This window comes from Gorilla gorilla, chromosome 4 (assembly GCF_029281585.2).
Source record: "Gorilla gorilla gorilla isolate KB3781 chromosome 4, NHGRI_mGorGor1-v2.1_pri, whole genome shotgun sequence".
In the NCBI taxonomy this organism is placed as follows: domain Eukaryota; kingdom Metazoa; phylum Chordata; class Mammalia; order Primates; family Hominidae; genus Gorilla; species Gorilla gorilla.
The window spans coordinates 44,722,262-44,738,318 of record NC_073228.2 but is presented as its reverse complement, the minus strand read 5'-3'; the positions used below and the strand labels follow the sequence as shown (position 1 = coordinate 44,738,318).

The following is a 16,057-nucleotide window of genomic DNA, read 5'->3' as shown; positions in this document are numbered from 1 at the left end:
TTAATCCCGAGTTGTAATTTGATTGCACTGTGGTCTGAGAGACTGTTTGTTATGATTTCTATTCTTTTGCAATTGCTGAGGAGTGTTTTACTTCCAATTATATGGACAATTTTAGAATAAGTGTGATGTGGTGCTGAGAAGAGTGCATATTCTGTTGATTTGGGGTGGAGAGTTCTGTAGATGTCTTTCAGGTCCAGTTGGTCCAGAGATGAGTTCAAGTCCTATATATCCTTCTTAATTTTCTGTCTTGTTGATCTGTCTAATATCTACAGTGGGGTGTTAAAGTCTCCTGCTATTATTGTGTGGGAGTCTAAGTCTCTTTGTAGGTGTCAAAGAACTTGCTTTATGAATCTGGGTGCTCCTGTATTGGGTGCACATATATTTAGGATAGTTAGCTCTCCTTGTTGCATTGATCCCTTTCCCATTATATAATGCCCTTCTTTGTGTTTTTTTATCTTTGTTGGTATAAAGTATGTTTCCATTTGCTTGGTAAACATTCTTCCATCCCTTTAGGTTGAGCCTATGTGTGTCTTTGCATGTGAGATGAGTCCCCTGAATATGGCACACTGATGGGTCTTGACTCTTTATCCAACATGCCAGTCTGTGTCTTTTAATTGGGGCATTTAGCCCATTTACATTTAAGGTTAATATTGTTATGGGTGAATTTGGTACTGTCATCATGATGCTAGCTGTTAAATTTGCAGATTACTTGATACAGTTTCTTCATTGTGTCATTGGTCTTTATATTTTGGTATGTTTCTGCAGTGCTTGGTACTGGTTTTTTTTATTATTATTATTATTATACTTTAAGTTCTAGGGTATATGTGCACAACGTGCAGGTTTGTTACATATGTATACGTGTGCCATGTTGGTGTGCTGCACCCATTAACTCATCATGTACATTAGATGTATCTCCTAATGCTATCCATCTCCCCTCTCCCTACCCCATGACAGGCCCCAGTGTGTGATCTTCCCTGCCCCGTGTCCAAGTGTTCTCATTGTTCAGTTCCCACCCATGAGTGAGAACATGGCGGCATTTGGTTTTCTGTCCTTGAGATAGTTTGCTCAGAATGATGGTTTCCAGCTTCATCCATGTCGCTACAAAGGACATGAACTCATCTTTTTTATGGCTGCATAGTATTCCATGGTGTATATATGCCACATTTTCTTAATCCAGTCTATCATTGATGGACATTTGGGTTGGTTCCAAGTCTTTGCTGTTGTGAATAGTGCCACAATAAACATGCATGTGCATGTGTCTTTATAGTAGCATGATATATAATCCTTTGGGTACATACCCAGTAATGGGATTGCTGAGTCAAATGTATTTCTAGTTCTAGATCCTTGAGGAATCGCCACACTGTCTTCCACAATGGTGGAACTAGTTTACACTCCCACCAACAATGTAAAAGCATTCCTCTTTCTCCATATCCTCTCCAGCACCTGTTGTTTCCTGACTTTTTAATGATCGCCATTCTAACTGGTGTGAGATGGTATCTCATTGTGGTTTTGATTGCATTTCTCTGATGACCAGTGATGATGAGCATTTTTTCATGTGTCTGTTGGCTGCATAAATGTCTTCTTTTGAAAAGTGTCTGTTCATATCCTTTGCCCACTTTGTGATGGGGTTGTTTGATTTTTTTCTTGTAAATTTGTTTAAGTTCCTTGTAGATTCTGGATATTAGCCATTTGTCAGATGGGTAGATTGTAAAAATTTTCTCCCATTCTGTAGCTTGCCTGTTCACTCTGGTGGTGGTTTCTTTTGCTGTGCAGAAGCTCTTTAGTTTAATTAGATCCCATTTGTCTATTTTGGCTTTTGTTGCCATTGGTTTTGGTGTTTCAGTCATGAAGTCCTTGTGCATGCCTATGTCCTGAAAGGTATTGCCTAGGTTTTCTTATAGGATTTTTATGGCTTTAGGTCTAATATTTAAGTCTTTAATCCATCTTGAATTAATTTTTGTATCAGGTGTAACGAAGGGATCCAGTTCCGCTTTCTACATATGGCTAGCCAGTTTTCCCAGCACCATTTATTAAATAGGGAATCCTTTCCCCATTTCTTGTTTTTATCAGGTTTGTCAAAGATCAGATGGTTGTAGATGTGTGGTATTATTTCTGAGGGCTCTATTCTGTTCCATTGGTCTATATCTCTGTTTTGGTACCAGGACCATGCTGTTTTGGCTACTGTAGCCTTGTAGTATATTTTGAAGTCAGGTAGCATGCTGCCTCCAGCTTTGTTCATTTGGCTTAGGATTGTCTTGGCAATGAGGGCTCTTTTTTGGTTCCATGTGAACTTTAAAGTAGTTTTTTCCAATTCTGTGAAGAAAGTCATTGGTAGTTTGATGGGGATGGCATTGAATCTGTAAATTACCTTGGGCAGTATGGCCATTTTCACGATACTGATTCTTCCTATCCATGAGCATGGAATGTTCTTCCATTTGTTTGTGTCCTCTTTTATTTTATTGAGCAGTGGTTTTGTAGTTCTCCTCGAAGAGGTCCTTCACATCCCTTGTAAGTTGGATTCCTAGGTATTTTATTCTCTTTGAAGCAATTGTAAATGGGAGTTCACTCATGATTTGGCTCTCTGTTTGTCTGTTATTGGTGTATAAGAATGCTTGTGATTTTTGCACATTGATTTTGTATCCTGAGACTTGGCCGAACTTGCTTATCAGCTTAAGGAGATTTGGGGCTGAGACGATGGGGTTTTCTAAATATACAATCATGTCATCTGCAAACAGGGACAGTTTGACTTCATCATTTCCTAATTGAATACCCTTTATTTCTTTCTCTTGCCTGATTGCCCTGGCCAGAACTTCCAACACTACGTTGAATAGGAGTGGTGAGAGAGGGCATCCCTGTCTTGTGCCAGTTTTCAAAGGGAATGCTTCCAGTTTTTGCCCATTGAGTATGATATTGGCTGTGGGTTTGTGATGAATAGCTCTTATTATTTTGAGATATGTTCCATCAATACCTAATTTATTGAGAGTTTTTAGCATGAAGGGCTGTTGAATTTTGTCGAAGGCCTTTTCTGCATCTATTGAGATAATCATGTGATTTTTGTCTTTGGTTCTGTCTATATGATGGATTATGTTTATTGATTTGCATATGTTGAACCAGCCTTGCATCCCAGGGATGAAGCCAACTTGATCTTGGTGGATAAGCTTTTTGATGTGCTGCTGGATTCAGTTTGCCAGTATTTTATTGAGGATTTTCTCATTGATGTTCATTAGGGGTATTGATCTAAAATTCTCTTTATTTGTTGTGTCTCTGCTAGGCTTTGGTATCAGGATGATGTTGGCCTCATAAAATGAATTAGGGAGGATTCCCTCTTTTTCTATTGATTGGAATAGTTTCAGAAGGAATGGTACCAGCTCCTCTTTCAACTGTGGTAGAATTCGGCTGTGAAGCCGTCTGGTCCTGGACTTTTTGTGGTTGGTAGGCTATTAATTATTGCCTCAATTTCAGAACCTGTTATTGGTCTATTCAGCAATTCAACTTCTTCTGGGTTTAGTCTTGGGAGGGTGTATGTGTCCAGGAATTTATCCATTTCTTCTAGATTTTCTAGTTTATTTGCATAGAGGTGTTTATAGTATTCTCCTGATGGTAGTTTGTATTTCTGTGGGTTCATTGGTGATATCCCCTTTATCATTTTTTATTGCATCTATTAGATTCTTCTCTCTTTTCTTCTTTATTAGTGGTCTATCAATTTTGTTGATCTTTTCACAAAACCAGTTCCTGGATTCATTGATTTTTTGAAGGGTTTTTTGTGTCTCTATCTCCTTCAGTTCTGCTCTGATCTTAGTTATTTCTTGCCTTCTGATAGCTTTTGAATGTGTTTGCTCTTGCTTCTCTAGTTCTTTTAATTGTGATGTTAGGGTGTCAATTTTAGATCTTTCCTGCTTTCTCTTGTGGGTTTTAGTGCTATAAATTTCCCGCTACACAGTGCTTTAAATGTGTCCCAGAGATTCTGGTACATTGTGTCTTTGTTCTCATTGGTTTGAAAGAACATCTTTATTTCTGCCTTCATTTCGTTTTATACCCGGTAGTCACTCAGGAGCAGGTTGTTCAGTTTCCATGTAGTTGAGCAGTTTTGAGTGAGTTTCTTAATCCCGAGTTCTAGTTTGATTGCACTGTGGTCTGAGAGACAGTTTGTTGTGATTTCTGTTCTTTTACATTTTCTGAGGAGTGCTTTACTTCCAATGATGTGGTCAATTTTGGAATAATTGTGATGTGGTCCTGAGAAGAATGTATGTTATGTTGATTTGGGTGGAGAGTTCTGTAGATGTCTATTAGGTCCACTTGGTGCAGAGCTTAGTTCAATTCCTGGATATCCTTGTTAACTTTCTGTCTTATTGATCTGTCTAAGGTTGACGGTGGGGTGTTAAAGTCTCCCATTGTTATTGTGTGGGAGTCTAAGTCTCTTTTTAGGTTCCTCAGGACTTGCTTTATGAATCTGGGTGCTCCTGTATTGGGTGCATATATATTTAGAATAGTTAGCTCTTCTTGTTGTATTGATCCCTTTACCCTATGTAATGGCCTTATTTGTCTCTTTTGATCTTTGTTGATTTGAAGTCTGTTTTATCGGAGGCTAGGATTGTAACCTGTGCTTTTTTTTGTTTTCCATTTGCTTGGTAGATCTTCCTCCATCCCTTTATTTTGAGCCTATGTGTGTCTCTGCACATGAGATGGGTCTCCTGAATACAGCACACTGTTGGGTCTTGACTCTTTATCCAATTTGCCAGTCTGTGTCTTTTAATTGGAGCATTTAGCCCATTTACATTTAAGGTTAATATTGTTATGTGTGCATTTGATCCTGTCATTATGATATTAGCTGGTTATTTTGCCCATTAGTTGATGCAGTTTCTTCCTAGCATTGATGGTCTTTACAATTTAGCATGTTTTTGCAGTGGATGGTACTCGTTGTTCCTTTCCATGTTTAGAGCTTCCTTCAGGAGCTCTTATAAGGCAGGTCTTGTGGTGACAAAATCTCTCAGCATTTGCTTGTCTGTAAAGGATTTTGTTTCTCTCTTCATTTTCTTAAAGAAAAGATTTTTGCTGGGATGTGGCACTTTAATAATTAGTTAATTATGGTTAACAGAAGTAAAAAGTTGAAAGGTGATTCCTAAAAGAGGTAACAACTAGGGGTAGAATAGAAGACATTATTACTGTATAGGACTGTACAATAAAACATCCTGTATAGTCCTAGAACTGCAAATATTCTGATGTGGCTGGAATAACAGATTCATATATTGAAGGCTGTAGACCTGGATTGGAGACGTATCTTGAAGGGCCTTGGGTACAAAACTCAGGAGTTGAACTTTATACCAAACTATGGAGAAACCTCCAAAGATTCAAGTAGAACAGAGCAAGTGATCAGCTGACACTATTTTGAAAATCAGGGCCACATTTAAATGGAGGACATTTACAAATAAGTCATATAGGTTGGGCATGGTGGCTCACGCCTGTAATCCCAGCACTTTGGGAGGCCACAGTTGGCGGATCACCTGAGGTCAGGAGTTCGAGACCAGCCTGGCCAACATGGCGAAACCGTGTCTCTACTAAAAATACAAAAATTAGCCGGGCATGGTGTTGGGCATCTGTAATTCCAGCTACTCAGGAGGCTGACGCAGGAGCTTCGCTTGAACCTGGGAGGCGGAGGTTGCAGTGAGCCAAGATGACACCATTGCACTCCAGCCTGAGTAACAAGAGTGAAACTCTGTCTTAAATAAATAAATACATACATACATACATACATACATACATAAAATAAATAAGCCATATAGTCAGTGAATTTGCTTTAGGAAAAGTTCATATGATACCTTGCTTAGCAGTAGTCCTAACTGCAGTCAGTAAAACATCCATTAAATTGGGAGAAAATAAAATCCATTTACAGTTCTAGATTTTAAGCATAATGCTCTATATGTTTTTACAGTGTGTTAATTATTACTCAGGTGTCAATATAGCAAATGGGCTTTTGATCATCATTGTATGCATGATGATTCTGTACGGTGGTATCTATTATTTCTTTTCATGACGTTTCTTTCCTTTTGGACAGTATTAACATATCTTTGAGGTCAGTGTACCTGAAAATTGTTACTTGAGTATTTGTGGTTATATAAAAGAATCAGATTATCATCTTAAAAATACTTTTTACCATCTTGAGCATTTTATATTTTGTTCTGTTAGATATAAAAGGTTCTTATACCATGTATTAATAATTTATCACACATATCAAATTACATTTGTCCTTTTTTTGTTTTTTGTTTTTGTTTTTGTTTTTATTTTTGTTTTTTTGAGACAGTCTTGCTCTGTCACCCAGGCTGGAGTGCAGTGGAATGATCTCGGCTCACTGGAACCTCTACGTCCTGGGTTCAAGTGATGCTCCTGCCTCAGCCTTCCAAGTAGCTGGGATTACAGGCTTGCACCACCACACCTGGCTAATTTTTGTATTTTTAGTAGAGACGGGTTTTGCCATGTTACCCAGGCTGGTCTCAAACTCCTGACCTCAAGTGATCCACCCGCCTTGGCCTCCCAAAGTGCTAGGATTACAAGTGTGAGCCACTGTGCCTGGCCTACATTTGTACTTTTTAAACAGCCTTTATTTTAGTTTTATTAGTAGCATTTTAGATTTTTAAACGATAAAATCAATAGAAGTTATTACATTTTCATATTTCACTGTGATTTTCCTATCTGTTCTAAATGCTGAGTCCTATAAAATTAAAATGGGTTTACACTAGCTGTTAATTTTGTCATCAGTGCAGAATCATTGACAATTATTACTTCAAAGATAAACAAGTAGCATTTTGAAATATAGCCTATGTTCAACATAGCTTCTCCCTCTGTTGGCATTCTTCATTTTTCTGTCCTGGAATTTTAGTCGTGACTATTCAGGGTAAAACTCCTGAATGAGTTGAAATTTATCAGATCATATCCTCACCCTTAGAGTTCATTAAGTTATGTGACATGTTTCTCTTTTGCCTCCTCATGACTGAGATACATGATGTGGCAGAGCTTGCAGTTCTTCTGGGTTTTTTGTTTTTGTTTTTGTTTTAAGAATTAAAATTTTAGTTATTCTCAATGGATGTTAGAGGGGAAGATATACTATTCTGACTACTATCAAGTGTAGGAGAAATTTATATGTATTGTGTGTGTTCTATATTTAAAAATTGAATAATACTGTATAAGCGATTATGCAATAATTTTTTTCTGAATTTTCTTAAATCTGTATATAATTTTCTATCTAGCATATGAAAGATGCTTAGTAAATAAATGTTTACTTCATAAACTTAGTAAAATGTTTACTAAGCATCTTTCATATGCTAGATAGAAAATTATATATAGATTAACTTAGTCTTTTTATCATCTGCATAGTATTCCATTATGATTATGCTATGATTTATTCCTGTATCTTTTTTTTTTAAAGTCTTGCTCTTGTCACCCAGGCTGGAGTGTAATAGCGTGATTTTGGCTCACTTCAACCTCCACCTCCTGGGTTCAAATGATTCTCATGCCTCAGCCTCCTGAGTAGCTGGGATTACAGGCGCCCACCACCACACCCAGCTAATTTTTTTGTATTTTTAGTAGAGACTAGGTTTCACCATGTTGGCCAGGCTGGTCTCGAACTCCTGACCTCAGGTGATCCACCTGCCTCAGCCTCCCAAAGTGCTGGGATTACAGGCATGAGCCACCGCACCCAGCCTATTCCTGTATCTTTTAAAACCATATTGCTATAGCCAAAAAGTCATTTTCAAAGTCAAGAGGAATACTAATGATGGATGGTTATCGAGTAATTGACGGTTCTGATAGCATTGTAATATGAACAACAGGTCTCTTAAGTCAAAGATTCTTTTGTTCATAATGTATTACAGTTCCAGATGCCTTTAACTTCTTGTACAGTTAGTACTCACTTAATGTTGTCTTTAGGTTCTTGGAAACTGCAATTTTAAGTGAAAGGGTATAGAACAAAACTAATTTTACCATAGGCAAACAAGAGTTAAGTTCCTACAGCATATTTCTAGTCACAAAAATATCACCAAACTTCTAAATAAAGACCCCAAGCACTTCTAATATTAAGCTTTGAAATAAATGTGAACTATAAACAGATCTAAGAAAGATTGATAAAAACAAGATAATTATTTACCCAGTTTTTGGTGAATTAGTGAGTGACAGCAGCAGTCATAGTGGTGATGGGTTAAATCAAGGGATAAATTTGCAAAATGAAACTTATAAGGAACACCTCCTACCACCTTGCAGTTCAAAAACTAACAATAACAAATATGGGAGGCTCATTGAGTACTTTCTCAGCATATCATTTATTATCATGCATTTGTATGATCATTGCATACTTGTTATTTTATGGTAATTTGTATTCATTTCCAACCCGCTTATTCCAGTTCAGGTTAGTGGCTGGCCAGAGCCTATCCCTGCAGCTCAGGGTACAAGACAGGAACCAACCCTGGACAAGACTCCATCCCACTGAAGGGCGCGCTCAACACGTATATCCACACTCACTCATACTGGGACAATTTATTATTTTTTCATTTTTTTGTTTTTTTACATCACAGCATTGTTACGTGAATTGTTTACAATACAAACAAAAAGGGCATATATGCTATATATGAATACAGCTCAGTGAAAAATAGTGACTTCTTCTCTTTAAAAGGCCATGATTCTTATTTCTAGTAAACTAAAGAGACCGCAGGTTGGTCTTTATCTTCTCAGTGTTGCCTAGAAGTGATCTGTAAATGCATCTTCCTCCTGCTACTTACCATAAAATGTATAAAGGGAGCTAAAGGAAAGCTTCCTTGCTGGTTCCTACCATGTGAAACATGCTATATTCTATTTTAGCAGGGCCAATATGTGGCAAATACCTAAATTTAAGTGTTATTACAAAAATGTAGTTCTAGGTGCACTGTAAGCATATAGGGTTTTTTCCCATGTGTATTTTTAAAGAATGGAAGGGTCAAAAAATAGGGTCACCTGTGTTAGACTAATTTACCTTATTGTATATGCTGCATGAGATGGAACTTTTGCATTATAGTTATCATAGAGAAGCATAGTTTGCCTCATATTATGGCAATTTATCTTCAATCAAAACCTTCCAGAGTCATTTCATTTTGGAATGTCCTGTAAACATTCAAACTGCCAGAATATGACTGTAAAACAGCGAAGTGTTCTCTTGCATTAAATTGAAGATATCTGTTTAATTTTTTAAAAAGGAAAAGAAAATGTAGGAAAGGTACTTAAGAGCTGTTACTTTCTAAGTATACAACACCCTACAATTCAAGGCATCTTAATCTCCATCAGGATCAACAACAAAGTCACTTTTGTCACGCCGTTAAATCCATCATAATGGCTGATGCAGATTGGTCAAAGGGATCCAACAAACACTGATGTCCATAATGGCATATTGGCAACTAATATGTAACTCTTGGTCAGTAGAGAGTTTAAAAGACCTTCCCTTTCTTCTTGATCTTTGCCAAGGTTCTTGAAGAGTTCTGATGTTCTAAAATACGTTGTTGAGCTTCCCAGTTTGCTTACTCATCCTCAAACTGACAACAGTTTTTCTCTTAATTCTTTTTGCTGTGCTTCCAAATTGTTTTTTATTTGCATTAAGTGAACATAATGTTCATTTATCATTTGCATCATTTCATGTTTTTCATTTGCATCATTTCATGGCACCGTTGGAGCTCAACTTCAGAGTCCCTCAGGTTTTGAACTACTTACTCACCTTCATCTCAAATACCTGCTCTGTCTTGATCTCCATCTTCTTCATCTTATCTACTTGCTCCCTGTTTTCTTCTTCCATTTGTGCCAGAGGAAGACTCTTAGTAAGCTGCCATTTATTTTGTTATTGAAATTGTGCCCTAAAGAGTTAAAGAAACCAATGACTATATTCTTGGGCTTACAGGATAGAGGCTAAGAAAAAAAGCAACTTAGTAAAAAGCTGAAACTAAAACTGTTCCCCAAAGAGTAAGAAACCGATAACCAGCAGAACTCCTTGAGTTTGCAGAATAGCAGATTGAAGGAAAAAAAAAACCACCAAAAAGCTGGCCTGTGTGGTGGCTCTCGCCTGTGTAACCCCAGCACTTTGGGAGGCCAAGGGAGGAGGATTGCCTAAGGCCAGGAGTTCAAGACCAGCCTGGGCAACATAACTAGACCTTGTGTTTCTGTGTTTTTCTCTTTTTTTAAGCCAGTTTTGGTAACCTGTGCCTGTAGTCAGGAGGCTGAGGCTGGAGGATCCCTTGAACCTAGGAGTTTGGGACTGCAGTGAGCTGTGATCACACCACTGCACTCCAGCCTGGGTGACAGAGTGAGACCCTGTGTCTTTTTTAGAAAACAAAATAAAATAAATAACAACTTGCTGAAATGCTAACCCTCTCTCCACTGTGAGATTATAAAAACTGGCTGAATTGGCTAGAACCAATATGGCTAAGTAGAGTTTACTCAGAACGAGCTTGCTAATTCCCACTATGTGTTTCATACTGACTCCCCCCAGTTGGCACATGTGATCCACGAAGTAACATGAAGAAATAACTGTGCATGCCCAAGGACTTTCCAATCCTCTCCTTCTACCAGTCATCTGCCAATCCCAGAATCCACCCTATAAGGCTTTTTTAATAAAATTATTGCCTTAAAACAAGCACAGGGAGACAGACTTGAGCTGGATTCCCATCTCCTTTTTGGTTGGCTTACAATGAAAACCTTTGCTTTTCTCAAAAACCCAACATCATAGTATTGGCTTCTGTCTCATCAGGCAGCAAGCCTCCTTTGCTTGGTAACGTTATCAACTCCATTATGTCACAGCTGCCGGTTTTCTGCTTCTGTAGTTCTTCATTATTAGTAACATCTTTCAAGTTCTGCATGTGTGTTCTTATCAATATATTTCTTAGAATGATGAAATCATGTTGTTGGTCAGTGTTTTTTATTCTATGGGAAGGACCTGGATACTCTGGAGAATACAAATCTGTGAGGAATAATAAGTTGATTAATGTTGACTGGCCCAATCCAGAATTCACCTATAAGTATGAATTCAAACCCTCTCTTCACCAATTTTTTGTATACTTGATTTGGGAGATTGGCAGATCTTACATAGCCTTTGAGGTTCTTCTGTTGCTGTGGTGCAGGCATTGATGTTCCTCTCCTCACAGCAACAGATACCACACTATAGTGGGACAATTTAGACACTCCTGTTAACCTAACGTGTATGTCTTTGGGATGTGGGAGGAAACCGGAGTACCTGGAGAAAATTCATGCAGACATGGAAAGAATATGCAAACTCCACACAGATAGTGGCCCCAGCTGGGAATCCATTTTTTTCCCCATTAACATTATAATAAAATGATATTGAATGAAACATTATTCAAGGACCTCTGCTGTACTGATTTGGGTGGAAAAAAAACAAAAACCTTATCACAGCACTTCCTCTGCTGTAAGTGAACAGGACAATTTTTTGAAAAGTGATCATGATAGGAAAGATTCTGTGATTCAGTGTTAGTCATAATCTAGTGATTTGCCTACCCCTCTCCCTGCCTTCTACTTTTTGAATGTGAACTTTTTTGAAAAAACAAAAATGAGTTTTTGTTTTTCTTCCTTTCCCTTTAGCTTATTTCTCTATTCTGATTTGGAGGATTTTCTTTATTATTATTTTTTTTTTTCAAAGAGATGGTGTCTTGCTATGTTGCCCAGGCTGGACTCATGCTCCTGGGCTCAAGCGATCCTCTTGCCTCAGCCTCTGGAGTAGCTGGGACTACAGGCACATGCCACATGCCCAGTGATTTTTCTATTAAATCTCTCACATGTCTGTTGTTTGATTATAAGACAGTTGATCTATACACTTCAGTGATTCTGCAAGTCAATATGTTTTTCTCTTTAGAGAACAATATGTGTATATATTTTCCTTGTTATTAGTGCAGACTGCCACCAATATATTTGAGGCATAAAAGGAAGCGAGGACAAATAATGTTACCAGAACATCTTTGTTGATTTAGTTATCTAAACCTTTTAAAGAAAATGGGCAGTATTTCTTACTGCGTTGATAAAATTCAGAGATATTTAGTGAATTTTACCAACCATATATGATTAAACCATATATGTTTGCATTACCACAAATTGTAAAATTTTGCTATTGAATGCATTTAGGAAAACATACAGGAACAAACTTGAACTAGTTTACCTTCTGCATTGTAGGGGAGTTAGGAAAGTAAAGAGGAAGAAATTACTTTTCTGTGTTAGTCAACATTTAGATCATGGCAGGTGCCTGTAATCCTGGCACTTTGGGAGTCCAAGGCGGATGGATCACGAGGTCAGGAGTTCAAGACCAGCCTGGCCAACATAGTGAAACCCCGTTTCTACTAAAAAATACAAAAACTTAGCCAGGCATGGTGGCGGGCACCTGTAATTTCAGCTACTTGGGAGACTGAGGCAGGAGAATCGCTTGCACCCAGGAGGCCGAGGTTTCAGTGAGCCAAGATCATGCCATTGCACTCCAGCCCAGGCAACAGTGTGAGACTCCGTCTCAAAAAAAAAAAAAAAGAAAAAAAAGAAGATGTTCCTAACATGAGTGTCTCTGTTTCAGATGGGTCATCTTACTCTGGAAGACTATCACATCTGGAGTGTGAAAAATGTTCTTGCCAATGAGTTTTTGAACCTCCTTTTCCAGGTATGTTTAAGGTAAATGACAGCAACAGAGGGTAGTAGTACCAGTACTTCTACATCTTTTCCATCATATAGTAGCCAGAGTTGTTGTATCTAGGCTGTAAAACCATATATTAAAAAAAAAAAAGAACTACATTACCCGTCTGAAAGATGGGTGCTTGCTGAAGTTTGTCAAAATCGTGACGTGGGAAATAGGAAAGTGGGATGTAGATTATTATAACTCATTATAGAGCAGTACATAGACATATAGAGAATAAGTTGCAAAAGCCATCATAATTTGCTAGTTTCTTCATTATTGTCTTTTTAAAAGGGCTTCCTTGTAATAAGACTGACCAAGAGAATTTTTTTAAAAGAAAATAAATAAATAAAAGGCCTTCCTAATAAGTAAGGCAGTGTGACCAGAAAGATGAATCATAAGGAGGTAGCTATACATTTTTCTTTTCTTTTATTATTATTATCATTATTATTTTTAATTTTGAGACAGCATCTCGCTCTGTCATGCAGACTGGAGTGCTGTGGTGCAAGCATGGCTCACTGCAGCCTTGACTGCGCAGACTCAGGTCATTCTCCTTCCTCAGCCTCCCAAGTAGCTGGACTATAGGCATGTGCCACCACGCCTGGGTAATTTTGTATTTTTTGTAGAGACAGGCCTTGCTATGTTGCCCAGGCTGGTATTAAACTCCTAGGCTCAAGTAGTTCTTCTGTCTCAGCCTCCCAAAGTGCTGCAATTATAGGAGTGAACCACCACGCCCAGCCCAAGTTTTTCAAAGTATACAATCTCTCTGGTTAAGAGATCATTGAAGGTATGAGGCTGTTTCCTAATTTTTATTCTTTAGAAGGTCCAAAAAAGATTAAGTGGGAAGGAAAGAAGGAAAGCTACCAGAAGTGAACACTAAGTCACAGAGCTTGCCAAATTTTAACTATTGTCCTTGTTAAACTAATTCCCCCGCTCTGATTTTTAAAGATAATTTGTATTTTCCCATTTTTATAGTTATTCACAAATATTTAACTTGATTTAATAGTGGTTATTTTAGTTTCTTCTAATTTTACTTTCCTTTCACCACTGTGAAGGTCAGAATGGTTTAGTATGTTTATACGTATCATGATCTACCATTTTAAACAAAGAATAACTTGTCTGCAACACATCTATGTTGGAATAAATGGAAATTGGTCTCTTCCTGAGAGTTAATGACTAAGTTTTATGTATTTAAAACGTATATAATCTGATAGGCCTGTAAATCAATTATTTGCTTTATTACAAGTTATAATTTTCAGCATAGATTCAAGTTGATGGCTTTATAAAATATATATGAAAATAATATAGATCACCACTATAAACACAACAGAATTGCTTGGTAACATGAAAATGGGTCAACTATTTTTTATTTTTTATTTATTTATTTATTTAGAGACAGAGTCTTGCTCTGTCGCCCAGGCTGGAGTGCAGTGGTTGGGATCTGGGCCCATTGCAACCTCTATCTCTCAGGTTCAAGCGATTCTCCTGCCTCAACCTCTCGAGTAGCTGGGATTACAGGCATGTGCCACCACCCCCAGCTAATTTTTGTATTTTTAGTAGAGACGAGGTTTCACCATGTTGGCCAGGCTGGTCTCAAACTCCTGACCTCAAGTGATCTGCCAGCCTCAGCCTCCCAAAGTGCTAGGATTATAGATATGAGCCACCAAGCCTAGCCTGGTCAACTATTTTTATCTCATTTAAAATAATATCTTCAGTAGTAGGTTCTGTAGGCTTTTTTTTTTTATTAAACTATTGTTACTTTTAAAAATAACAATCACATGTTGAGTGTACGAACTTTTTGTATGAACAGTACATGAACACATTCAATGTATTGCTCATGTACAGTTGACAGTTCATATGCTGTTTGTACACGAACATATTCAGTGTACTCTTTATCTCATATTCAGTGTATGAACATTTTGGTCACTTAAGTTTGTGTCTGAGTCATCTTGTAGCTCTCACAGAGTATAGCATTTTGACTTTTGGTATTGCCTTTCCTATTTTGTCATTCTTACTAAGGACTTGGAGTGGCACTATTTTTGTGGCTCTAACGAACGAATAAACATATACTTTATATTTGCTTATGTATGTTTCCAACATTTTATACTGAAAAGCTGAAAATTTTTTTCAGAAAACACCCAATAATCTACTCAACACCTAAATTTTATTACATTTTACTGTATGTGCTTTGTCACATATTCGGTTATGCTCATATGTACAATTAATATATGCAATTAATATATGAATAAGCAGACAGTTATGCTAAATTGTTTTTATTTTCTATCTGTGTTTTAAAATTGATAGAGTTAATTTGTTAGGTTAATGATACAATATTGAATTATGCTTTTATTTGCCAAGATCTCACACATGGCTGAGTGTTTTGGTTATTTAAAGTCTAGCATATGCAAGTGTCAGAAGAATTATTATGAAATCTGTTCCTGAGGTAATATCTTCCCCTTTCCCTTTTTCTTCCTTCCCTTTCTCTTCTCTTCTTACCTAGAGATTTGAAAGTTAGCTTCCATTGGAATGGCTTGTTTAAAAAAAGCAAACAAAACCCCAAAACCACAAGGCTAAAGTTAAAATTTGCTCAAGTGAATAATTGATAATTCATGAGTTGAAAACTGTTGCTAATTCAGATTCCAATTTAGGAAATGGGTCTCATGCAGAGAATGTGAAATATTATGCAGTTAATAAACTTTGATTTACCATTTTTTTCCCTAGGTGTGTCACATAGTTCTGGGGTTAAGACCAGCTACTCCGGAAGAAGAAGGACAGATTATTAGCTAATTTGTAGTTTCAATTACATAGTTGAAATTTCACATACTTGAAATATATTGGTTACTGAGGAACAGCATGTCCTATTTTAATGTAATCATTAACTATTTCTCAAAAATAGTTACATATTGAAATATTTTTGTTAAAGTACCTTCCTAGATAAGGGAAGGTACTATAGATTAATTAAGAAGGCAAATTCTATTTAACATTAAAATTGCACTGAATACTAAATTTCATTTTTTGAAATGAGATAAAAGGTAGCCAGTTTTCTTTAGTACAAAAATATGTTTGTTGTTGGAAAAATTAGAAAATAGAGCTAAACAAAAAGAAGCAGAGAAAGATTTTATAGATAATTTATAGATAATTGCTGTAGACATTTTTAATATTCATATAAACATATGCCCACAGTGATATTTGTAAAATTCATATAAAAATGGGAATATTCTGAAATACCTACTTTATTCCCTGCTCCTATTTTCACTCTAGATCATATAAAATAATACTTTAATATATTAGAATAAAGCCTTCTTTGAATATAATTTTAAATGATTGGCTAGCATTCCTGTTCATTCTCTCTTATTCTTTTTTAGTATAAGCATATTGGACCAATTT

At 36.9% G+C, this 16,057-nt stretch overlaps 1 protein-coding gene across 1 annotated transcript in view; it reads left to right on the top strand.

Moving 5' to 3' along the window:
• LOC115934670 (EF-hand calcium-binding domain-containing protein 13-like) overlaps window positions 1-15,775 on the top strand; it is a 147,092-nt gene extending 131,317 nt beyond the window's left edge. The window contains exons 20-21 of the mRNA XM_063706316.1: window positions 12,575-12,658; window positions 15,392-15,775. Of these exons, the coding sequence (XP_063562386.1) occupies window positions 12,575-12,636 (62 nt within the window). The 3' untranslated portion in view covers window positions 12,637-12,658; window positions 15,392-15,775. The remainder of the gene's footprint in view (window positions 1-12,574; window positions 12,659-15,391) is intronic.
• The last annotated feature ends 282 nt before the right edge of the window (window positions 15,776-16,057 follow it).